General features: G+C 37.6%; 1 protein-coding gene across 1 annotated transcript in view; it reads right to left on the reverse strand.

The window, feature by feature from the left end:
• The window catches only part of LOC136859016 (death-associated protein kinase 1), a 1,193,585-nt gene that overhangs the window by 625,447 nt on the left and 541,991 nt on the right, over window positions 1-26,147 (reverse strand). Inside the window, exons 19-21 of the mRNA XM_068225494.1 lie at window positions 24,615-24,827; window positions 24,353-24,535; window positions 24,064-24,276 (exon numbers count right to left, since the gene is read on the reverse strand). Coding sequence (XP_068081595.1) covers window positions 24,064-24,276; window positions 24,353-24,535; window positions 24,615-24,827 — 609 coding nt within the window. The remainder of the gene's footprint in view (window positions 1-24,063; window positions 24,277-24,352; window positions 24,536-24,614; window positions 24,828-26,147) is intronic.

Here is a 26,147-nt window from a genome sequence, read left to right on the forward strand (position 1 = left end):
GTCCAGTTTTTAATGAACTGACAGAGGAAGAAAAGGATTATGGATATTTTCAACAGTATCATGCACAGCCAATACCACTTTTAATTCTATACACACACTATGTCCAGATTTTGATGACCACATAATTAGTATAGGGTTATGGCCTCTAGATCTGTGATACATATATCTGACAAATCCTAAAGGGCAATGTTTGCCAAAATAAAGGCCATACTGAAAAATTGAATGCCGAATAACACATGCAATACAGTCAAAATCAAAATACTTTACTTGCAAATGAGGTCTCTACCTCGGTGGCAAATGATGCACAAAAATACATTATTCTCATCAACTACATTTTAAGTTAAAAAGAAAAAAAGACATTTTTCCTAAACTACAGTATTACAGTATTATCTATTAAACACACAGCTCATCCTAAATAAATTTATATTATTTACAAAATTCTACTCATAATATCTTCTGTAGTTACATACATAATCAACTCATATCCAGTATGTGGAATCACTTCAAAAAATACTATACAATATTTAAATGTACATTGCTTTTTTTTTAAACCCATTTTGGTACCTAACGTGCATAATGACCTGCTGTGTCTTAAGCAGAGGCCCCTTTGCCACTGCTTTACAGAGTTCCTGAATGGCCTTCATAGCTACCATAGTGGTCCCAGGGCCCTCAAAGACCCCAGTGTACTTCAGCCCTACAGGCAGTCCCCTACTTCAGCCGTCCAGTCTCCATAGACAAGGGGATGGAATTAATTTATCACCAAAAATTCTTTATTACAATAACCTACACAGGTCGAATGCCCTCTAACATTTCTTTTCTCTGTTGCAATTTATTCCTTCGTTGAATGTCTGCACAGATTTTGGAAAAGGATCAAACACTTCCCCAGGTAAACTGTTCCACTTCTTCACGCCTTCCCCAATGAATGAAAATTCATCCCAATCATTTCTGCTAAAATTCTGTCTAATTTTATACTTGTGATCAGCCCAGCTGATATAATTATTTTCCAACTGAAGCCTCTCACGAATTTCTCCCCAAGCTTCTTCTCCTGTATAGGCTCTATATAATCCTATAATTCTAGTTTTCTCCCTTCTCTTACTTAAAGCTTCCCACCCAAGTTATTCAACATTTCTGTTACACTACTTTTTCTCCTGGAATCTACTGTTACAAATCTTGCTGCTTTCCTCTGCACACCTTCTATTTCTTTTATTAGGTATTCATGGTGAGGATCCCAAACACTGTTTGCATATTCCAATAATGGACGAGCCATACTTAAGTAACTTTTCTCTTTTAATTCTTTGTTGCATCCTTTAAGTAGCCTCATTATGACATGTAACGATCTGTATGCTTTCCCAACAATGTCATCAACATGACCCTTTCAGTGCAAATTACTTTCAAATCTCACACCTAAGTATTTGCACTTGCCATCTTTTGGTACAATTACCTCATCCAAAGTATATTTAAATTCAGTTTTTATGCTGCTGTTTGTAAATGTAGTGACAACTGATTTGCCTCCATTAATCTTCATATTATTCTCTTCAACCCATTGTTGGATACTGTCAAGGTCCCTTTGTAATTCTGTACAATCCTCTATGTTATTTATTTTCCTATAAACAATTACATCATCTGCATAAAATCTTATTTGATGTTATATTGTTCCCTAAATAATTTGCATATATTAAGAATAGTAATGGGCCAATTTTACTACCCTGTGGAATTCCCTTCCAAACTTTCTCTTCCCGTGATGCATGATTTCCTACTTTGACTTTCTGAACCCTTGAATTTAGAAATGTTGTTATTCAACATATAACCCCTATGACCAATCCTTTTCCCCCCAGTTTCTTTAATAACTAGCTGATGTACCCAGCTTCGCAACGGAATTCTGCATTGCATACGGAATTCTAGTGTACACGTTGTGAGCAAGATTGTATTAAATAGCATAGCTTTTAAAGTTACCCTAGAAACACGATGGGATGTCACCAAACATTTTTTCTCATATGCAGACTGAGTTAGGGAATTTTCACTGTAATGGTAAACCCGCTTGCATGCCATCAGTAACAATCTGGTTGGGGAGTTTTCATTATAATGGTAGACACTCATTCTCCATCTGCCTTTTTACATCCTCAGAAAGACTGTCTTAGTGGTTTTCCCAACTGAAATGAACATATATTTTGGGCCAATTTTACTACCCTGTGGAATTCCCTTCCAAACTTTCTCTTCCTGTGATGCATGATTTCCTACTTTGACTTTTTGAACCCTTGAATTTGCAATTCAATACGGATCAGAACCATGAAGTTTATAACCTATGATATATTACAATGACGACAGTTGGAATGGCGCGACTAAAAGCAATGCTTTCATAGGAAATACTCGATCAAATAAAATACCACACATTTTCTCACTTTTAACGAATGGTACTACACTGCCGATCTAACAGTCCACGGTTCCAGAGCTGGAATGACCAAGCCGCAGACAGCCGTGATTCGTGAACACTCTTCGTCTTTGTTTGAAGGGGAGAGGGTCGAATATTGGAGACTCCCTGGGCAAATCTATGCCCTTTTACTAATCTGTTCCCTAGGAGTACCCGATGAGTCGGAAAATATCGATTCACTACACTGGCGGCGGAAAAATCTATCTGATATGGAGGCAAATTTTTCCTCCAAGCCAGAGAAGAAACCCCCTCTTCACTGATAATTTGGAATAAAATGAATGTAGAATTTAATAAAAGTGAAGAGGAAGAAGCTTTTCTTAAGAAACGGCTCTTTTCACGGTTGAATCTTGGTGCTATAATTTGGAATATGTCTACATTGTTGTTATACTACTACTACTACTACTACTACTACTACTACTACTACTACTACTACTACTACTACTTCAGCCTCTGACTTAAGTATGCACACGGCTCATTCAAAACAGCGCGTCAGAGTAGGAATCGAATAACTGGAGTACCGTACTATGAAGAAACAGTGTGTTACGTACCAGCTGTATCAGAAAATGTATGAACCAGACGAATGGTATGCTAAAGAAGAAAGATTTCTAACTCCCCGGCTATTTCCCGCCAATATTCATTCAGGCTTTTGTACTCGGTACACAGCAGTAATCCCATCTATCGGAGTTGAGAGGCAGCATAAGGGACAAACAACATCACAACAAACAATGGTCAATGTAATGTCATTGTTGATCAATGTTATGCGCTTTCGATATTGTAGGCCTTCACATTTAGTTTTCTTCCGACTCTGAAGTACCACTCATCATAGTCGGTACAGTATAACTGAATAAAACATAAATGTATAGACAAGAAATGTGTTTTTCCAACAATCAATACACGATTTATTGTAAATAGATTACACTAGTACCGGTTTCGGCCCTTAACGGCCATCATCAGCTAGTACATGATTAGTTTCCAGCCATTAGACAAAATTACAAGTTGTTATTGTGTTAGACATCCGGATGTCTAATGGGGGATGGAAATGCAGAATACAGTAGCAAGAAGTTAAAATATCTGTGGTCAAAGGTAAAAAGTTACAATAAGTTAGAACATGAGTATACAGAACACATTAAAACATATGGGCTACGATATAAAACACTTAAAAAGTTTTAACACATTAAAATGCTTATTAAAAGTTCATGTTGCTTAGATTCCATTCTTCTATCTTCTGTGTGGTTCCTTTGCTTCTATGTCATGCTGGTTTAGCTGTGTGAGGTAATCTTCGAGAATGATCTGAGCCTAATATGTGTCATGTTGATATGGACCTTCGTCGTGAAAAAATTTTGTGTTATATAATCCAACTGTGATGTACTCCAGTTATTTTTATATAATAATAAACTGCAGGTCTTGAGTTTGAATTTAGAAGCTGTTGGTGGCAACACCTCTCTTGTCTATGTTTGATTGTGGTGTAGTCTGTAAAGATAAGCTAATGTAAGTATAGTGTATGTATGAAGGAATGCCTGGTGTGTATATGGAAAGAGTACTTACTATTGTTGTTGTGGAGGTCTTGTACCGATATGTCTGAAGGCTTGCTGTGTTCTGCTACGAGTACGTCTGGGGCTCATGTTAGCTGTGGAGGGGGATTTAGGTGGAGGGGAAGAAGGAGTGACTATTGGGGAAGTAGGGGCGGGGTCGGGCTTGTGATTCGTTGGTTTGTTGGAGCGTGTGTTTACTATTTTGAGGTAATCATTCTTTAATGCAGGAATGGCTTTGTCAAACATGATGCTGGTTTTCTCTGTAATATCGTTAATGTTATGATTGGGATTAGCGTATTGGTCCAAAGAAATATAGAAATCTTCGGTTATGTTGAGCAGAGGGCCCTTAGAGTTTATGTTTAGTATCGTCATGTCATTATTGATGTCTGTGAAACTATGCTTAGATTCTTCTGCATGCTGGCCTATTGATGAGAAATGGTTATATTTTACTGCATTTATATGTTCATTATAGCAGATGGTGAAGTTTCTGCCTGTACGTCCAATATAACTTGTGTTACAGTTGTTACATTTGATACGGTAGACACCTGATTGGTTGTATTTGTTATTATTATTGACTGTTTTAGTGTTATGTATAATGTAGGTGCTGTTGTGTGTGGTTTTGAATGCTATTTTCATGTTATGCTTCTTGAAGATATTAGTTATGGTATATATATGGGTGTTGTTAAAGGTAAATAGAGCATAATCTATTTTGGGTTTGGCTGTTTTCGTTAATTTAGTTTTAGGTTGGGATTTTATTTTGTGAATAATTTTGTTGACCATTTCTTTGCTATATCCGTTATGTTTAGCTATGTCGTGGATTAATTTCAATTCATTATTTTGGTCTTCTACTGTCATTGGGATGTTAAAAGCTCTATATATCATACTATAATAGGCTGCTCTTTTGTGTGTATTGGGATGAATGGAGTCATTTTTTATGGTATTTAAGGTGTGTGTGAGTTTCCTGTAGATCTTGTAAGAAAAGCGGTTGTCGTGTCTGGTTACTGTCAAGTCTAAGTAATTTAGTGTACGGTTATTTTCGGTTTCTTTAGTGAATTTAATTTGGGGGTCTGAAGTGTTAAGTTTATCTAGTATAGTTTGTGCATCAGGGGATCTATTATCTATAATTACGAAGATATCGTCAACAAATCTGCACCAAAAATGTATATTATCTATTTTATTAATTGACGTGTGTTCTAAATGATCTATACATATTTCTGCTAATATTCCGGAGGCAGGAGACCCCATAGGTAGGCCTTGCTGCTGATATATGGTATTGTGAAATCTGAAATAGTTATTGTATATGGCGAATTCAAGTAAATTTATGAATTAGTTTATTTCTAAGGTGCTCAAGTTGCTGTGGTTTTTTAAAATTAGATTCTATTATTTTGATTGTTTGTTTAACAGGGATGTTAGGGTACATGTTTGTTATGTCAAATGAAGCAAGGGTATGGTGTTGTTCGATCTTTAGTTCTTTGGTTCTGTTGCAAAAATCTATTGAGTTTTGTATTGTTTTGCTAAAAATGAATAATGCTTTTTTTTTTAAATTTTTGGATGAATTGCGATAATTTATAGGTTGGACTGGCTCTATAGTTTATAATTGGTCTCATGCGTACGTCTTCTTTGTGAATTTTAGGGTAGGCTTTCGCAGATGGTAATTGGGGGTTCATTGTTATAAGTTTAGCAGATTCAGTTTCGGTAAGAAGAAAATGTGTATTTTTGAGTAAATTTTTTAAATTCCTTTGTATGTTATTGGTTGGATCTCGGCATGTAATAGAACATAATATAATAAAACATAAATGATCGGAAATTGTATTCTTTGTAACTTTTGTTATCTAGCACTTTTCGATAGGACCAAAAACATAGGTATTTAAAAACTAATTTAGGCGCCTTCCCCTAAACTACAATTTCATCCAGGGTGATTAAAATTGTTTATAGCTTAGACTGTAGTTTCTTATTCCCCAACTCTCTATACTGATTTTCATTAAATTCTGTCAACCCATTTTCTTGTGGCTTGGCGTCGTTATGGACTTAGCAACAAAAAACAAATTCATAAATATCTGTTATCATAGCCGGTACGGTAAAAATGTATAAGACATAAATGGTCGGAAATTTAGTTCTATTAAACTTTGGTTATGTGTATTTATCGATACGATCACTAATAATATAAAGATTTGGGAATTAAATTTTAGGCCTTCCCTAAACTACCATTTCATTCAGCGTGAATAAAATAATGTATAGCCTAGATTATAGTGCCACATTCTCCGACTTTGTATACCAGTTTTCAATGAGATAGGACCACTAATGGTGTAAATATTTAAGAATTAAATTTTAAGCCTTACCTTAAACTACCATTTCACTCAGCGTAAATACAATTATTCATAGCCTAGGTTCTAGAGACTTATTCCCCAACTTTGCATACCAATTTTTATTAAGATAGGACTACTAATAACGTAAATATTTGAAAATTAAATTTAGGCCTTCCCCTAAACTACCATTTCTATGAGCGTGAATCAAATTATTTATAGCTTAGATTGTAGCGGCTTATTCCACGACTTTGCATACCGATTTTCATAAAATTCTCTACCGGGCGAGTTGGCCGTGCGCGTAGAGGCGTGCGGCTGTGAGCTCGCATCCGGGAGATAGTAGGTTCGAATCCCACTATCGGCAGCCCTGAAGATGGTTTTCCGTGGTTTCCCATTTTCACACCAGGCAAATGCTGGGGCTGTACCTTAATTAAGGCCACGGCCGCTTCCTTCCAACTCCTAGGCCTTTCCTATCCCATCGTCGCCATAAGACCTATCTGTGTTGGTGCGACGTAAAGCCCCTAGCAAAAAAAAAAAAAAAAAAAATTCTCTTTAGCCGTTTTCTAGTGATGCGTGTACATACATACATACATACATACATACATACATACATACATACATACATACATACATATAGACAGACAGACAGACAGACAGACAGACAGACAGAAATTACAGAAAAGTAAAAAGTGCATTTCCTTGTTACTGTGGACATGACGGATACAGAAACACCACCCTTTTCAAATTCTGAGCAATGTACAGACAAAACTGTTATTTTATATCTATACAGTTGAACCTGACTTATACGTATATCAAGGGGAAGAGAAAAAACTACTTGTAACTCAGAATTACTTAGAAATCAGACTTATGCAATACATCACATATTTACTGAAAAACCAATGGAATAGACCTACATGTGTAAATCCTTGCAAATAATAAATACATTAAGACAGAAAGTATTATTTTGAACTTGGCCCAGCCTTAAAGAAATCAGATAGTTTGGTTTGTTTCACTTTTCTTGCATTAAGAGTATAAACCTCCTTTAACAAAGTAATGAATTTGAAGCATTTTCAGTACAACTTTCCGCACTGATGTAATGCCTACACACTTCGATTGCACTTAACACTTCAGTCAATTCAGGTGTCAAGATTCAAGTCGTTATCTCTATCTCCAATGTCACTATCGCCTGTAGCTTGTCCATCACCACCGCATTGTTGGCATAAATCAGCAATAATCTCTTCATCCGGTAGTTCTCCACACACAGCCAGATTGTCATCGAAATGCACAAAAGTACCGAATTTTACACCCTATGGTAGCATTAGCTCATTGCCAGACAAAACTTCGACCCCATAATCATCATTAGAGGCAGCCTCTTGTAGTAAGACACCAGCTTTGCAGAAACAGCTGCTGATTGTGGAGGATGACACTTGCTTCCAGGCAGCTGAAATAAAGTCCATGGCTTGTAGCAAATTAATGGAGAGAGGTTCATTTCCTGCATCACTCAGTTATTAAATGTTGAACCAGCATTTTTCTATAATGCACTTTGAAATTTGCAATGATGCCCAAATCAAGCGGTTGTAGAACACTGGTACAGTTAGGAGGGAAACATTCCATTTGGACATTCTCCATAACGATTTGAGGTGGATGTGCTGCACAATGATCCATACGCATTTACTTGAACGGACAACCCAGCTCATTCAGAAAAACAAAGCCGTGAACAATGAAACTAAGGATCTAGCGGATTTAAAAGAAACCGTAAGATATATGATGGACTTCATAACGAATAAAATAAATATAATCATTGAAGAAAAAATTACGCAGACCCTGAATAGGAATGCAGTGCTTACTCACAAGGATAATGAAGAACTCAATAACAAAACAGACGGAAGGGATAATGATCATAACTATAGAGGAGAAACAGAATGGACAACCATCAGAGGGACAAGGGTTCAAGAAGATGATCTACAAGCTGCTGACAAAATGGCATGGCTTTACCTAGGAAATCTGAAAGGAAACGCAACAGAAGAGAAGGTTAAGAAGTACCTAGAGAAAAATGGAATTAAAGATAATATCCATTGCGAAGAACTTCACACACGAAGTGAAAACAAGGCCTTCAAAATAGGTTTCCCTTTCAAATTCCTTGAAGATGCTGTATGACCAGAATTCTGGCCAAATAGAACGATTGTAAGAAGGTTTCGTTTTCGGAGAGCAAGCCGTGCTGAAGGAGGAGAACTACAATAATTATACACATATGCTCCTATGGAACATTGAAGGCATAAAAAACGCTCTGCCTCTCTTTCCAATAGAGACATTAAGTAACTACAGCGCCATTATACTGATAGAAACATTCTTAACACAGGATTTCAACATTCAAGGATATTACAGAATTCATTCATTCGCCCGTCAGACCACAGGAAGACCATCAGGAGGGGTCTCCATCTTTCTCAAACCGAACTTAGGGAAAATAAAACAAATAATAAAAGAAGAAAACACAATTACCGTAAAGACCAACCTACTATCAATCATTGGCAACCACATATGTCAACAGAGGACACAATCGAAAGAATAACAGAGGCCTTGTCACAAACGCAAACAGATGACAGAGTAATCTTCGCAGGCGACCTAAATGCAAGAATAGACAAACCAACCATCAGAACAGAATTGATTAAAGAGGCTCTGGAAGAAGCCGGTTATGTACTTGTTAATAGTCCCTACATGAAAACGTACATAGCCTCGAATGGAACCAGTGCCATAGATTTAGTCTTTTACAGAGGTACAGACATTAAAAAATTCAGTCAAAAAGCATTATGGACTTCAGCCATAGCCCCGATTAGGAAACATATACCAATCTCGACAGTCTTTGAAATCACTCATAAAGATCAATTGCCAATACAACCAAGGAAGAAAATATCCAGGAAATTAGATCCAGAGAAACTAAAACATATCGGTGATGAAATAGATAAAGCAAGGCTATTAGTTCAACGACATGAACTAACTGAAGCAGTGGAAATGTGTACAAGAACCCTTCAATCATGCCAAACTCACACGAAAGTAAGGAGATCCCAACCATGGTTCAATAAAGACTGTTACAATGAATGGAGAAAGACCCTCCTGGCACTACATCGAGCGAAGAACACATTGAACCCAAGTCACCTGGCCCAATACGCCGAACAAAGAAGGACATATAAATCACTAATCAAGAAAACAAGAACGGAGTACACTGAAGAAGACGCTAGGAGACGTGCTACAAACGCCCAAAATGACCCATTCCTAGTGCTTAGGAAACCAAAAACTTCAGTAACAAATAATATCTCAATGGAGTCATGCGAAAACCATTTCAAAAGCATTCTCAACCTCCAACACCGATCAACAGCTTTTGAATTAACTCCAGTAACAATGACAGGAAATCACATCCCCATAACGAGGCAGGAAATATATAATACAACAGCAGCAAAAAATGGAAAGGCCCCCGGCCCAGACAGCATCTGCACAGAACACCTGAAAGAATCTCTACCTATAATGCTAGACTACTGGGTAGAACTATTCAACACATGCATGCACATTGGGGAAATTCCAGAGCAATGGAGGTTGTCAACAATCGAAATTATGTTTAAGAAAGGAGAAACTGACAATCCTGATTCATATCGAGGTATAGCCCTCGAAAATACATCATTCAAAATCTTCATGAAAATCTTAACAATCAGGCTTGCAGAAAAAATAGACTCCCAGATACCAGAAAATCAATTCGGCTTCCGGAAGGGAAGAAGTACACTACATGCCGTTAAATACCTAATAGAACAAGTCCAAGATACATTGAGGCATCCAGGAAAAAATATTTTGTAGTCTTCGTAGACTATCGTAAGGCTTTTGACCTTGTTGATAGAGCAACAATCGTCCGGAAACTCAATTACCTAATAGGGGTTCAACATCTGAGAGCAATCATAATCTCGAATATCCTCAAATATAACTATGTCCAAATATCAGACAACATAACCCTATCCAAAAACGTAACCCAAACAAACTGAGTCCTACAAGGTGACCCAATCAGCCCAATTTTATTCAACATCATGACAGCAGACATCACAGAAATAATCACAGATACCTCAGCATTGCTTATACTTTACGCAGATGATACGGCAATAGGCTCAGAAAATATAGGAGAGCTCCAAGAGGTCCTCAATAGGCTCACATCATGGGCAGAAAGGAACGGTTTGCAAATAAACCATAACAAAACTAAACAAATGACCTTTAGGAAAGGAGGAAAACATGCACCTAAAAATACAATAACCATGCACAAGAAACCTCTAGACGTAGTGCCGAAATTCAAGTACCTTGGAGTCACCCTCCAAACTACTCTAACATCCTACAATATCCACGTCAAAGAAAGAGCAGCCGCAGCAATAAAAGCCATCTACAACATTCAACAACCTCAACAAATATCATTGGGTACAGCAATGCTACTGTTCAGGACAGCCATATCACCAATAGCAACCTATGGGATTAGCATCATCTGGGAAAAACTCACAATCAGCGATCTGATGACAATAGAAAACGTCAAGGCCCGATATCTCAAGAGAATTCTAGGCATTGGGAAGTCGGCCCCTTCAAGGTTAACATATGTTCTAACCAAAGAGGACTACTTCATTGACGATATCAAAACACAGTTTTGTCTACCAAACACCAAGCCCTACGAGAATGCACACCAAACTTTAAACGAGAAACAAAATGCTATTTGGTCCGACTTCTATTCCACGGACGCCATAATGACGGAAGAGTGGAAGCAAGCAAATTACGAGCTACGGCACGTAATTACATGTTACGCCACTCATGGATTTCACCACAGATTCTGCCAAACAAAAAACTTCCACCAGTCGAACGAAGACTGTATATGTAACCTGTGCAACGACCGTTGTGAAAGATACCATGCACAAAACTGCAAAATGAGGACAACCTCAATAATAAGAATGGCATTAACATAGTTGACCATCTGTACAAAAACTGTTTTTGCACATTGTGCGCTTTTCATTTAATAATAATAAAACACCTCGGATTCTTCGATTTTCCAATCACAAGTGGAGGAAGTTTGTCAGATCCATCTGTATTGGTGACGAGAAGTACTGTTACACGAATTTTGCTTTTCTTCCCTCCATGGCATGAGTCACCTTTTTCAGCTAATGTTTTATTAGGAAGGAGATTGTAGAAGAGGCCGGTCTCACCACAGTTGTAGATGTTTCGAGGCTGATAACAGTTTACGATATCCGGCAGAATCTCTTCTTTCTAGTGTTGCACCGTGACGTCACCTGCAGGTTTTGAGTCATCGCAAATTATTCTCCATGTGATTCCATGACGATCTTTAAATCCTTGCAACCATCCTGATGAAGCCTTGAAAGCAGCAGTGATATTTATCATTTGAGCTAAATCAACCACTTCAGCATGTCTCCACTAACTGGTAGAGCTGCACCCCGCTTTTGCTGGAACCATGTGAAAAGTGCTTTCTCCAAATCATTCTTGCTGACGGCTGCCATTTGCTGATTTTGAACCCAGTTTTAAGAACTCATCCAAAATAGCGTTTCTTTTACTGATGACTGTACATAGCGTGCTATAAGCAATCCCTGAGTCTGAAGCGATTTCAGTTTTTGTTTTGTGTGGATTAGCGTCCACTTCTCGTATAACTTTTCATTTTTCTGCTCTCCATGGCTATTCAAAAGCAACTGAATGACAAAACTACTGTTCAACAGTAAACATCAGATACTGGCAGGAAGCTCAACTTGTAGGATTCCAGCAAGATATAGCAGATATCGGATTCTGGAGGTCAAATGGACTGTATCGCGATTGACATGTCTAAAGCATTTGATAGGGTGGATCATGGGAGACTACTGGCAAAAATGAGTGCAATTGGACTAGACAAAAGAGTGACTGAATGGGTTGCTATATTTCTAGAAAATAGATCTCAGATCATTAGAGTAGGTGAAACTTTGTCTGACCCAGTAATAGTTGAGAGGGGAGTTCCTTAGGGCAGTGTTATCGGACCTTTATGTTTTCTTATATATATAAATGATATGAGTAAAGGAGTGGAATCGGAGGTAAGGCTTTTTGCGGATGATGTTATTCTCTATAGAGTGATAAATAAGTTACAAGATTGTGAGCAACTGCAACGTGACCTCGAAAATGTTGTGAGATGGACAGCAGGCAATGGTATGTTGATAAACGGGGCTAAAAGTCAGGTTGTGAGTTTCACAAATAGGAAAAGTCCTCTCAGTTTTAATTACTGCATTGATGGGGTGAAAGTTCCTTTTGGGGATCATTGTAAGTATCTAGGTGTTAATATAAGGAAAGATCTTCACTGGGGTAATCACATAAATGGGATTGTAAATAAAGGGTACCGATCTCTACACATGGTTATGAGGGTGTTTAGGGGTTGTAGTAAGGATGTAAAGGAGAGTGCATATAAGTCTCTGGTAAGACCCCAACTAGAGTATGGTTCCAGTGTATGGGACCCTCACCAGGATTACCTGATTCAAGAACTGGAAAAAATCCAAAGAAAAGCAGCTCGATTTGTTCTGGGTGATTTCCGACAAAAGAGTAGCGTTACAAAAATGTTGCAATGTTTGGGTTGGGAAGAATTGAGAGAAAGAAGAAGAGCTGCTCGACTAAGTGGTATGTTCCGAGCTGTCAGCAGAGAGATGGCGTGGAATGACATTAGTAGACGAATAGGTTTGAATGGCGTTTATAAAAGTAGGAAAGATCACGATATAAAGATAAAGTTGGAATTCAAGAGGACAAACTGGGGCAAATATTCATTTATAGGAAGGGGAGTTAGGGATTGGAATAACTTACCAAGGGAGATGTTCAATAAATTTCCAATTTCTTTGAAATCATTTCGGAAAAGGGTAGGAAAGCAACAGATAGGGAATCTGCCACCTGGGCGACTGCCCTAAATGCAGATCAGTATTGATTGATTTTTGATTTGATTTCGTGGACATTTTACCTCTCCGAAGTTCCCACGAAAGAAATTCTCATATTCAAAAAAATTTACTGTATTTTCTTTTGTTTTTGCCCTGAAACTGCCCACTTTGCTTATAATGTATCTTAATCTTTGGCGGTATGCCAAAAATGACGAAGGTAGAGGAGGAGCGAAGGGGACTTGCCTTTGTTAAGCCGCCAGTAAGTAAGGGTCAACAATGTCATTCAGCAAAACTCTGTGTTCTGCTCCAGCACTGAAACCCGATCGCTCTACTTCCACCTACGCCAACAAAGAGGAAACTTCATAAATACAGTAGTTTCTTTTATAAAAGCACATTCTCATTACAATTACGCAAAACTCAGTTATATTTCACTGGCACTTAATACGTATAACAGCGAATTATGTATAAATGGATTACGTATAAATAAGGTTTAAATAACACGCTTTTAAATTATATTTTGCCGGGACCTAAAGGAAATTACGTACAAATACGAATTACGTAGAACAGAGTTACGTACAAAGCAGGTTCAACTGTATATATAAAATAACTTGTCCTGACTGACTGACTGACTGACTGACTGACTGACTGACTGACTGACTGACTGACTGACTGACTGACTGATTCATCATCACCGAACCAAAACTACTGGACATAATTTTGGGGATACATTCATATTAAGATGTAGGTGCTCGCTAAGAGAGGATTTTTGTATATTCCGTCGCTAAGGGGGTGAAAAGGGGAGTAAAATTTTACAATGAGTGTATCTATATCCCAAAACTTTGAAAGTTTACAGATGTAAAAATTGGTATTTAGAATCTTCATTAAAAATAAAGAAAAACGTATCTTTTGTTTTCGGAAAATCCCAATAGGAGGGGTGAAAAGGGGTGATAAAGTGGTTGAATGCCTTTAATGAGGGTACTTATATCTCAGAAACTGTATTACGGACCTGAAAATTGGTAGTTTAAAAATAAGGAAAGACATATTTTTTGTTTTTGGAAAATCCAATGAATGGGGGGGGGGGGGGGGTTGAAAAGGAGGGTGAATTTTTAAAATGAGTGTATATACCGGGTATATCTCAAACTTTTAAAGTGTACAGATGTAAAAATTGGTATTTAGAATCCCCTTTAAAAATAAAGAAACACATTTTTTGTTTTCGGAAAGTCCAAATAGGAGGGGTGAAAAAGGGTGAAAAGGGGGTTGAATGCCTTAAATGAGGATACTTATATCTCAAAAACAGAAGATATTACAGACCTGAAAATTGGTATTTGGGATCTCCTTTGAAAATAAAGAAAAAAGTATTTTTTTTTGTTTTTGGAAAATCTAATTAATGGGGTTTAAACAGGAGTGACAAATTGGGGTGAATGTTTAGAAAGACAGTATATCTCAGGAACGTAAAATGTTACAGACGTAAAAATTGGTATTTGGAATCTCCTATAAAAGTAAAGAAACGTAGGTGATTTGTTTTTGGAAACTTGACTTAAGGGGAACTAAGAAGGGGGTGAAATTTTAAAATGAGCATTTCTGCAGTATATCTCAAAAACTGAATAAGTTACCGAAGTGGAAAATAGTATTTTTATCTCTGTTGAAAATAAAGAAACATGTATTTTTTGTTTTCTATAAAACCACTTGGGTGGAAGGGTAAAAGTGACTGAAAATGGGATTGAATTCTTTAATTAATTAAGATACTGATATCTCAAAAGCTGAAGATGTTACAGATGTGAAATTTGGTATTTGGAATTTCCTTTAAAGGAATACGTATTTTGTTTTAGGAAATCCACCTAAAGGGAGGAGAGAAATTGAAAAATTAGTTGAATTATTTGTATGAGGATACTACTATCTCAAAAACAAAAGATTTTGCAGACGTGAAAATTGGTATTTGGAATCTGCTTTAAAATTAAACAAACACGTATTCTCGGAAAATCCAATGAAATGGGGGAGGTGAAAATTGAAAAATTAATTGAATTGAATTAATTGTATGAGGATACTTCCATCTAATAAAAACTAAAGTTGTTACAGACATAAAAATTGATATTTGGATCTCCTTTAAAAACAATGAAATGAGCGTTTTTGGGCGAAATCATTTTGGGGGGCGGGGGTGAAAAGGAGTTGAATTCCTTTTATGTGGACACATATCTAAAAAACTGAAGATGTTAGAGTCATGATAATTTGTATTTAGAAGATCCTTTACTATGATGATGCTTGTTGGATCGAGGTCATCGGCTCCTAGATCCTTTACTATTAAAGAGACAAGTGTTTTTAATAATAATAATAATAATAATGTTATTTGCTTTACGTCCCACTAACTACTTTTTAAGGTCTTCGGAGACGCCGAGGTGCCAGAATTTAGTCCCGCAGTTCTTTTACGTGCCAGTAAATCTACCGACACGGGGCTGTCGTATTTGAGCACCTTCAAATACCACCGGACTGAGCCAGGATCGAACCTGCCAAGACAAGTGTTTTTAACGGGAAATTCACTTAGGGGGGAGTGTGAAAAGAAGTGAAAAAAGTGAATTCTTTTTATGGGGATACTTATATCTCAGAACTGAAGGTAACAGACGTGAACATTGGTATTTGGAATCTCCTTTAAACATAAGGAAACACACCTTTTTTTTTTTGGCGGGGGATTAAATCAACTTAACGGCAGTGGGGTGTAAAGGGCGTTCAGACCAATTGATTTTACTGTTCATAATGTACCTATTCTGATCATAAACTGATCATTTTTAATATTTTCTGGGTTCGTTTTCAAGAACCATCTTTTCCTTTGGAGTACATAAAGTTAGATAACAGTAGATTCTCCTGGCATATAAATACAAATTTAAACACATTTGAAATAAACGATATGAATGATATTGACCATGCAATTGTTCACCTCTATAATAAGGTCAATAATTCACGGAAGTATATCATTCGTGTCGTCAGAAATCTCGCACACTTGCCTACGTGTGATGATGGTGCTGGCCACAGTCAGCAATAACAATGGCAGAGGATGTAATTTACCGCCAAGTAGCGGTCTTGCATCTTGCTGTGGGTTCCAGACCATCAATAATAATAATAATAATAATAATAATAATAATAATAATAATAATAATAATAATAATAATAATAATAATAATAATAATAATAATAATGTTCTGGACTGTCGTCAAAATGTGCAGACCGCGCTGGGAACGGGTCCTGGCCGCGTAATGACTACAATTGCAGTCCGGCCGCGGGTTCAGTACTGCCAAGGTACCCAAGACGACACCACACCGGATCTCCTCAAAGATATGATCCACATTAAAATGCTTATAGGAAAAGATGGCAAAAATTTAGAGACCCAACTGGCAGGTTGGAATACCTGGACCTAGCCCGGGAAGTACGAAATCGATTTCTGGAAAGAAAGATTGAAAAATGGGAGGAATTTTGCCGTAATCTCTCAGAAAACGAGTCAGATCATGAATTTTGGCGGATTCTATCAGAAAACAAGTTAGATCACGAACTTCGGTGAATTATATATAAAACGTTAAGCATTCAATTATAAATTTCATTATAATACCGTAGCGAAGCTCGGGTATCTTGCTAGTAGGCCTACATAGATACTCCATGATCCACTCTGTCAAATGCCTTGGAAAGGTCCATGGCTACACAATCCAACTGGCCTCCCAAATCCAACTGATCTGATGTATCCTGCTGAAATCCCACCAGCTGTGCCTCACAAGAAAATTTCTTTCTACATACTGGCTCCTCATGAACCAATTATTATGTTTTGCTATTAACCTCTGCAGTATTTTACAAACTATACTGGTCAGGCTGACTGGTCTGTAGTTCTCAGGATTCTTTTTATCACCCTTTCCTTTATAATTGGTATTATTATAGATTCCTTCCATTCCTTTGGTATTACACTATTATTTATGATATAGTCAAAGAAAGATTTTAAATAAGGCACTAGGTACCACCCCATTGTCTTTAATACCTCCCCAGTAACTCGATCACTCCATGCTGCTTTTCCTTGCTGAAGCAGTTGGATATCTCTGAAAATATCCTCATTTGTGAATGAGAAGCTTCTTGTTCCCTTATGTGTCTCTCCTTCTCGATCTTCTGTTCCGGTTTCCAACTCCTGACAATCTTCTACTGAATCTATGAATTCCCTACTAAATAGATTTGCTTTCTCATTATCTGTTAAAAACTGTTCACCCCCTTCTCTCACCATTGTGGGAATTTGGATTCATTTTCCCTTTTGATTCCTAATATATATAAAAACAGCTTTTTCCATTTCCCTTTATGGTCATTACCCTCATGAAGTATGCCATTCATGTAATTCTCTTTTGCTTCCCTCTTCACCAATCAAGTTGCCTTATTAGCTGTTTTCTAGTTTCTCTATTTTCCCTACCCGCTTTGATTTTCCTGTTTACTATTCTACATTTTCTTTTTAATTTCCTTATTTCCTTTGTATAATAAACAGGGTCTGAGGTCATTTTACCCTCCCTAACAGGTACGAATCTCTTCTCTCCTTCCCAAATAATTCCTGTAAAGTTTGCCCACAGTGTATCCACATTACTCCCTTCACTTATCCAACAATTGAATTGTGTTTTAAGGTAAGTCCTGAATTCTTTAACTTTAGTTTTTCTGTACAATTTCTTATCTTGTGTGACCCTCTCTCTTATTAAGCCTTTTTGGCACCAGTCCTATATCCATTACTACAGTCTTATGGTCATCTATCCCTTCAATTACCTCACTATTATAAACAATTTCCCATGGTTTAACCAAGAATACATCTACAGGGTGGCGCACGAATAGTTGACACATTTGAAAAGCAAATATAAAATGCATCTTATATACTATGTTGTTCAAATTTCATGCACAGCTTCCCTGTTTCATGGAAATAACTGTGGAGGTGACAATGCTGCTTTGTCTCCAAATGCCTGAATTCCAGTGAGCCTTCTGCCATGGCCAACCACGGCCGACTATCCGTTCAGCAGCGCGCCAAAACAGTAATCTTTTATTGCGAATCGAGAAGTGTTACGGCGCCACAAATAAAATTTCGAGCTGTATTTCAGACTAGGTGGACACCAGCAAGGAACACTATCCTTCGATCCTTCGCTTATACAGAAACTTTGAAGAACAAGGCAGTGTGAAGGAAGAAAAGCGACCACGTGCACCAGCAGTTCGGTTTCCTGAAAACATCGCTGCAACAGGGCGAACTTCAAGAGAAAGTGGAATATCGCGCAGTTCAGTTCAAAGAATGTTACACGGTGACCTTCAATTGTACCCATACAAAATGACTGTATTACACAAGCTAACAGATCTTCATAGGCAGAAGAGATTGCAGTACGCTTTATGGACCCAAGATAAAGATCAAGTACTGTTTAACACTTGGCTCTCTGATGAAGCCTACAGTATTTTAATCTCAACAGGGCAGTTAATAAACAAAACGTGCGATTTTGGGTTACAGAAAAACCAGACAAGACCTCAAAGTGGCATGGAAATGCGTGCTCAGATTGTGCAGCTCTGCAGTGAAATTCATGAAGACCTGTGGCCCCAAAGTCGTCAGAAAAATGCGTACTCGTCCCGAAGAGGTTGTCGGCAGCAGTGGAGGCCACACTGAACATGTGATATAGTGAAATGTATTTCCAGGGTCCAAGATACCTGTGTCTAAATTTTCGTTAGTGTTCTATGAAAAATAAAGTTGTTATTCTAAAAGTAAATGTGTCAACTATTAGTGCGCCACCCTGTAGTAAGTTACTGAGACAAGTTGGTGCTTGTATTACTTGTGTAAATCCACCATCCCGAAGTAACTTATGTGCCAGTTTCTGTTCATGGGCTTCGCTTGCTGCTCCATTCCATTCAACTTCAGGCAAGTTTAGATCTCCCCCAATTATTACAATATCATTATTATTGTTTTTATGAGTATAATCTATTAGTTTCACAAATATTTCCATGTCTCTTACCTCTCTTCTAGGTCTATATGTTCCTATAATTCCCACCTGCTCCATATTATCACAAACTAACTTTATCCCTAATATTTCAGCCCTTTCATCGGTAAACCATTCGTGTGAGCAGTAAGTTTCCTACCGAAGTGGAATTACTGAAAGTGGCAAATAATTTAAATGATTTGAGGTGTCTTACTGAAGAAAGGTCATTATTTTCAATAGTATCTGAAATAAATGAGTAATAAACCTGTATACCGGAACAGTATTTTGGGCTTATATTATTCTGTGTTGTTAACTGTCTCGATTAATCGGTAGTAATGGAATATGCTCCCCGCTTAAAGCACAAATACAAAAAGTGGGAGCCAGGGTAACCTAGTTTCCTCATTTTGCATACCTGGTTTCCATCTTGCAGTCGGGAAAGCAGAAGTCGGCCGGCCGCAAATTGATGCTACGTGTCCTCATGAAATGAGAGCACTATATAATGGAATATGGGTATGATTTCTACCCAAAAAGATCCATGACAAGCAATTTGATAAACTTTGTTCAGTGTTTTTGATAGCCTTGACAAATATCTTTACATCTGATAAGCTTGATCACAATGTACTTCTTGAAGAGCTGTCAAAATTAGGATTTCATCACAATTGTAGAAGTTAATCTCCTCATACATTTTTTGCTGAAAGTAATTTCTAATGTATAACCATATTAAATTTTACATTTAATAACTATTCTGGTGTTTCCTACTCCCAGGATACAAGGTTCATAAAACTGAATAAAACTTCTTGATCTGTGATCGAGGACTAATTCAACTGGTCTGTTACGTTTTCAACAAATGGTAACAATATGATAAAAAAGGAATCATCTTTATTTTATTTTGACAACCTGCCTAGTGCAGTGGAAATTTTTTCATTCATCTACTTTATTCAACCTGTCTAGTTAGTAATATTCTTGATCTCATGTTAATGTGATATTGTTGCTAATTGGAGACATTATCATCTGTTGCGCAGTATTACCTTTGTCAAAATCTGACTTGTAACATTTTTTAACTTTACGGTAGAATTGTGCGGTGATGTTTCCATCCTCTGCTCGCCCTCCCCGTATGTGCCTAGCGGGTATGGTATGCCTGCATTTGGTATCAGTCCAAGTCAAGATCTCATCCAAGATTGACCACACAAGAAAGTCTGGTGAAACGTGTTACCTCTACTACAGTGGTAACACCAAAACAAGGCACAAACACAGTTAAAAGGGGAAGGTAAGAGCACAATATCAGAAATCACTACACACTCGGAAAAACATTAGCTGGCATTACGCGAATCTCCAACAAAAACATGTACAGTATGTAGGACCAACTAGTTTTTTTTTCACCGACACAGATATGTCTTAAGGCGACGATGTGATAGGAAAGGTCTAGGAAGTGGAAGGAAGCGGCCGTGGCCTTAATTAACGTACAGCCCCGGCATTTACCTGGTGTGAAAATGGGAAACCACGGAAAACCATCTTCAGGGCTGCCGACAGTGGGGCTCGAACCCACTATCTCCCGATTACTGGATACTGGCCGCACTTAAGCGACTGCAGCTATCAAGCTCAGTGGGCCAACTAGTGAACAACAAACCGGGAAGATGAAAAGGGCTGGGAACCTACCAAAGGCATGGACATGGCTTAGATAGCGGATTCCGAAATAAATCGCCGTGATCCTTAGATTTGAGAAATATTATTTACAAAATAATTTTACAAATACATTCCAAATACAATTCCAAGTTATTAGCTATAAGTTGAGTGATATACATAGCTTATTTTGTAGCAGTGTAAATTCAAATTTTAAATCAACTATACATCTAGTTACCAATGCAGTAGTACAATGCAAATTTACAGTGATGTGAAACAGGTTATCCAAAATCTAGCATACCTTAAGTGATACAGAACTACAATCTACATATTTTAGTGAAACAAGAAATAGGAATGCCTCGGAAACAAACAGGTAAGTCCAGCTGAAAAACTAAGGCGTCATAAGTAACTAATTTGGTGAATCTAGGCGAGGTTAGGGCAGACTCCTGTATGAAAAGCAAATCGGAACATTATGGAAATTTTAGCAGGAACAGAATTCAAGAGTGCTTACCCGAGGAGAGTGCCATCCCGGAAACCGGGAGACGTCAACCAGATAGGCGGCTCGCAGACAGATAGACCAAGGCCGACAGAATTCAGGGTACAGAATTAATTCGAACACTGCCTCGCTCACTATATACAAAATTCCGGCCTTGGAGGCAGCCAATCAGCATGCACGAGTTCCCTATTGCCACCTAGACTCACCAATCACAACCTTACTTTCGATCGCGAACTTTGACTAACATTCTAGAATACGCCTGATCGCGAATGTCGTATTTCCAGAACAGTCAGAAATATTTTCTAGAATACATTACCCACAAAACAACACACCCTGTTCCTTAATTCATGTGACTTTCTGGATCCTTCCAGGAAATATAGAACAGAATTCTACTACCGGTATTTAAAATGCACATGTTACCAAACTTACACAGTACAGGTTAGGTCATCACGTTATATTATGCTCTACAAATAACAGTACAGGTTAGGTCATAATAAATAAAACATTATATAGTACTTCACCAATAAAGTCTTAAAAAAAAAAACACTTTCCATTTGCACTACATAGTTTACTAGTAACAAAACGGATGCTGAAAAACTGGGACTGACCCAGGATTATCTCTATGATCTGGGATAAAACAAGCTGTGCTACGACAAATAATGCTTGTAAGCAAATTATCACAAAAATAATTTATTCTATTATCAACACCTATTCAATACAAGCCACGTGCTAAGTGGGTGAAATTTACATAATACTATATACATACAATACTATATAGTTTACTATATACTATACTATATACACATATATATAGTATATATAGTATAGTATAGTATAGTATAGCCTTGACATCCTTTGGCGTGGGAAAATTTTGGACGGCGGCAGAACGACACTGATCGATTGAGACACCCTTCTCCGACACAACAAGGCCTAAGAAGGACATCTGGGGTTGTGCGAAAGAAACCTTGGTAATCTTAAGGGTTAGACCTGCTTTATGCAGTCTTTCAAGGACTTCGTTGAGATGGACAAGGTTTTCCTCGAAGATTTCACTGAAGATAACTAAATGGTCAAGGTAATTATAGACAAACTTGAACTTAATATCAGATAAAACATAATCCAGTAACCGAGTAAGGACAGCAGCTCCCGTCGCCAGCACGAATGGAATGCGCTCAAATTCATAGAGGTTCCAATCGTTAGCAAAAGCTATGATGTGCTTGGATTCCTTGGCCAGAGGTATCTGGTAATATGCCCGATTTAAATCAAAGGTAGTAAAAAGTTTGGCATTAGCAAACCAAGAAGAACAAGAGTCCAAATCAGGAAGGGGAACAGATTACAGGACCACCTTACAGTTCAACATCCGACAGTCAACAACAAAATGATACCCACCTTGCGGTTTAGGGACCAGAAACATGGGGGAAGAATAGGCTGACTCAGAAGGGTGTATCACACCACCAGTGAGCATTTGATCAATGGCCTAAAGGGCTTTCATTTTGGGAGATGACAGCTGATACGGAGGAGAGCGAACAGGTATGTTATCAGTGACTTCAATTTTGTACTCTTCTTCTTCTTCTTCTTCTTTTATGACCACATAGGATCACTTTAGTCAGTCCGTCGTTCAGGTCTCTTTGAAGGGATTGTTCGGGCTTTGCGGTCCTCCCAGTACTTCTTCAGACGCTCCGATCTTCGTGCCCTTTCCTCAGTTGAAAATGTGCGTACTCTATAACATTGGTGACACCTAACATGTCAGTAAAGACATCAGGAAACTTATTGCAGAGTTTCCTAAGTTGGTTGGCTTGCTCATTGGGTAAATGATTAAAATCAAAAGCTTTGGGTTCACCAGTATCTTCAGGAACAGCATTAACGTGACAAGGCAGCGATCACACAGCTCAAAATCTAGCAGAAAATTTAAAATGGAATCTGTTGAACTGCAGGTCCAAATTCATGCCAGTTTTAGCAATAAAAAAGGCACCCAATGTGAACTGACAGGATAAATCTTTTGCCACTTGTACTGGCATTTTCCATATGAAATCACAGACTCTTATCTTGACATCTAAGGATCTTACAATGTTCAAAGAGTTGGAATTAGCAGTATGGCAGGTTAAGGACACGGGTTCTAATGTTGGTACCTTGCAAACGGTTTTCATCGAATCGTACCAGGTCTTGCTCATCAAGGTGATACTACTCCCAGAGTCTAGTAACGCACAGACAGGTTCGTTATTTACCTCTATGCATAAGTACGGTAATTTACAAGAAGGTATGGCAGACATCTCACAAGATTGCAAAAAGTGAGCACTAGAGTTGGACTGGGACCAATCATTAGCTTCAGAATTAGGTAAATCATCCTCCAAGGTACAGTTATGACAGACCAAACAAGAAGCCACACTTTGGGGTTTGCCATCAGAACTGGTGGTTAGTCATCTAGAGTTACTATTGCCTGGAGGTCCAGAGCCTGAAGTATTATGTGGGTACTGCCTAGAGGAATGCCTAGTCGACCTACAGTTACGGCAAGAAGTATTGGTGGAAGAGCCTCTACCCATGGCAGGTTTTGCATTGCCTAAGGCCCAAACCTTATTAGACGTATTACATGTATTTAGTAACGTAATTCAATAATATTGCATAATATAGTATTGAGAAAGGTGGACCATACGGCATTAATTTATTAATTATTATAGTGATTGTCTGATCAATTGAGTGATGCAACCTGTAGAACATTAAGATATGAATGAGTAGGAGTATTTTAACATGGTAAATTAGCTATGTTAAGGACCACTAAATAATAAATATTTTATGAAAAAAGTTACATGCGGGCATCTCACTAATAGACTTACTTGGTCAACTATGCCCAGTAACTCCTCCATAAAATAAAAACATGCCAACTCTGCACCAGGTGGCCCTCGTACTTTCATCTCCACTGCCTCTCCATCTTCCTCCAATGTGATTAAGCTTTCAATTAGTCCTGAACACAACTTAGATCCTTCATACCACTGATATAGATCACTGTCAGGATCACTTAGACTCTGCACGGCCCTCCGAAGTTGAACCTGGAAACAGTCATATCTTTGTGTCGATAAATACCTACAAGGCTATAAATAACAAAAAACACATCATTATACCAACCTGAATGCGAGGAAAGATGCTGTGAATGAGATGAAATGTGTCTGGAGGCGATTTGAGTTTTACACCTCCATAACAGCTGTCAGGATCTGCATACCTAGGATCACTTCCATCCCATAAACCATCTAGAGTCTCAACAAAGTTGTAACATGGGAACTCAAACTCAAGTTCATCGTCATTCTCACACTGAAACACAAGTGTAAACATATTTTCAAGATGTAAGACAAATTAATTTTTTAAAAGAGTAAACTTCAAATCATTTTACCTGTGTACATAATTGTAGAGCTTCTAGGACCTGGAGCATGTCCAAAGCATCACACTCAGAAAATGCCACCTGGAAGTCATCCACAGTATAACATCCTGTGACTCGAGCTTGAGCCATGAAGTCTAGAGATAATAACTGCCCTATCACTTGACTGCAAAGCCATCTTGGTGAAAAACAAACCAGGTCTTGATATGGGCTTTTAATGTACACCACCTACAGAAGGCACAACATTATGTTAATTGATAAGATCTAAATATTTGAAATTCAATATAATTTTATAAATTTAGTGACAAAAAATCATTTACATGTAAGTACTTTTAAATATCAACCATGTATTATTTAATCAAGCAACCTTGAGCACAGGTAGTGATAGTCTGTTCAACTGAGTGATGCAATCTGTAGAACATTACATTATGAATGTGTATGATGATTTTAACATGGTAAACAAAAGGGCATCTCACTAACATACATACATAGGTATGATGACTGGTGGAAATGAAGATGTATGTGTTTAATAGCATTTTCTTATAAGTATGCTATAGTGTTGCAATTTGTGTTTGCACAGACTGAAAAGCATGAGTCAACACTGGAAATTATGGCTTCATTTTAACAACATAAAATTAATAATTTTGGAACTCTGGACTCAAGTAAATAAATATTTTCAACTTGTACAATCTAATTTAGTCTAACATTGATGCAAGTTAGGTTATGCATATATAACTCATGTATTATAGGCTAGATTACATTTATTGGTTGTAAATAACCTTTGATGCATTCAAAGCCATTCCAGAAACTTCTGGTTATATATATACTACTCAAGGGGAGTTAAGATTACATCATGTTTATCACTTGTAAATAATCTTCTGCATTTTCCAAGTTGCCCAGGAAAATCCCCCCTGAAATATGTGTTAATGTAAATGAGCTCTGGAATCTTCATGACCAATGACAGGTTGTATAATATTCTAGGTGTTTGTAAATATCTTTAGGTTATGTGCCATAGTGACAAACTTATTCCAAGACAATTCTAGAACAGGACTTACGAAGACCTTCCAATGTTACGATAGATTCTTCCAGGTATCTTGTAATAATACTATGTTTTAGGAAAGCAGAATAATTATCCCAAATCCTAGCTAGAATTTATATAAGAGAGTTGTACAGAGATATAAGTCGATTGGTGATGTGATCGTAGTTCAGCTGAATTCATACTGCTACAGCAGAGCAATCGTAGTTTAGTTGAGTGATGTGCTGACAGTCACTCGATGCAGTGAACTATCATACATCAGTCGTACCATATTGATACTCCTTCGCAGACTGATTGTAAATCACGGTGTATGTATTTCAAGGGTTATTGTATTTGTGTTCATTGTATACGTATAAGGCAATCAGTGATAGCAGTAGTGGTGTTATTTGTAACTGCATCGCTGAAGCTATGTCAAGTTGACAACCATAACAGGACTATCGTTTATGAACATAAAGTGTGCTACTCATGTTGAGGTCATCAAGAATGATTTGAAGTATTCTGTGTGATGACTT

This window comes from Anabrus simplex, chromosome 1 (assembly GCF_040414725.1).
Source record: "Anabrus simplex isolate iqAnaSimp1 chromosome 1, ASM4041472v1, whole genome shotgun sequence".
NCBI lineage: Eukaryota > Metazoa > Arthropoda > Insecta > Orthoptera > Tettigoniidae > Anabrus > Anabrus simplex.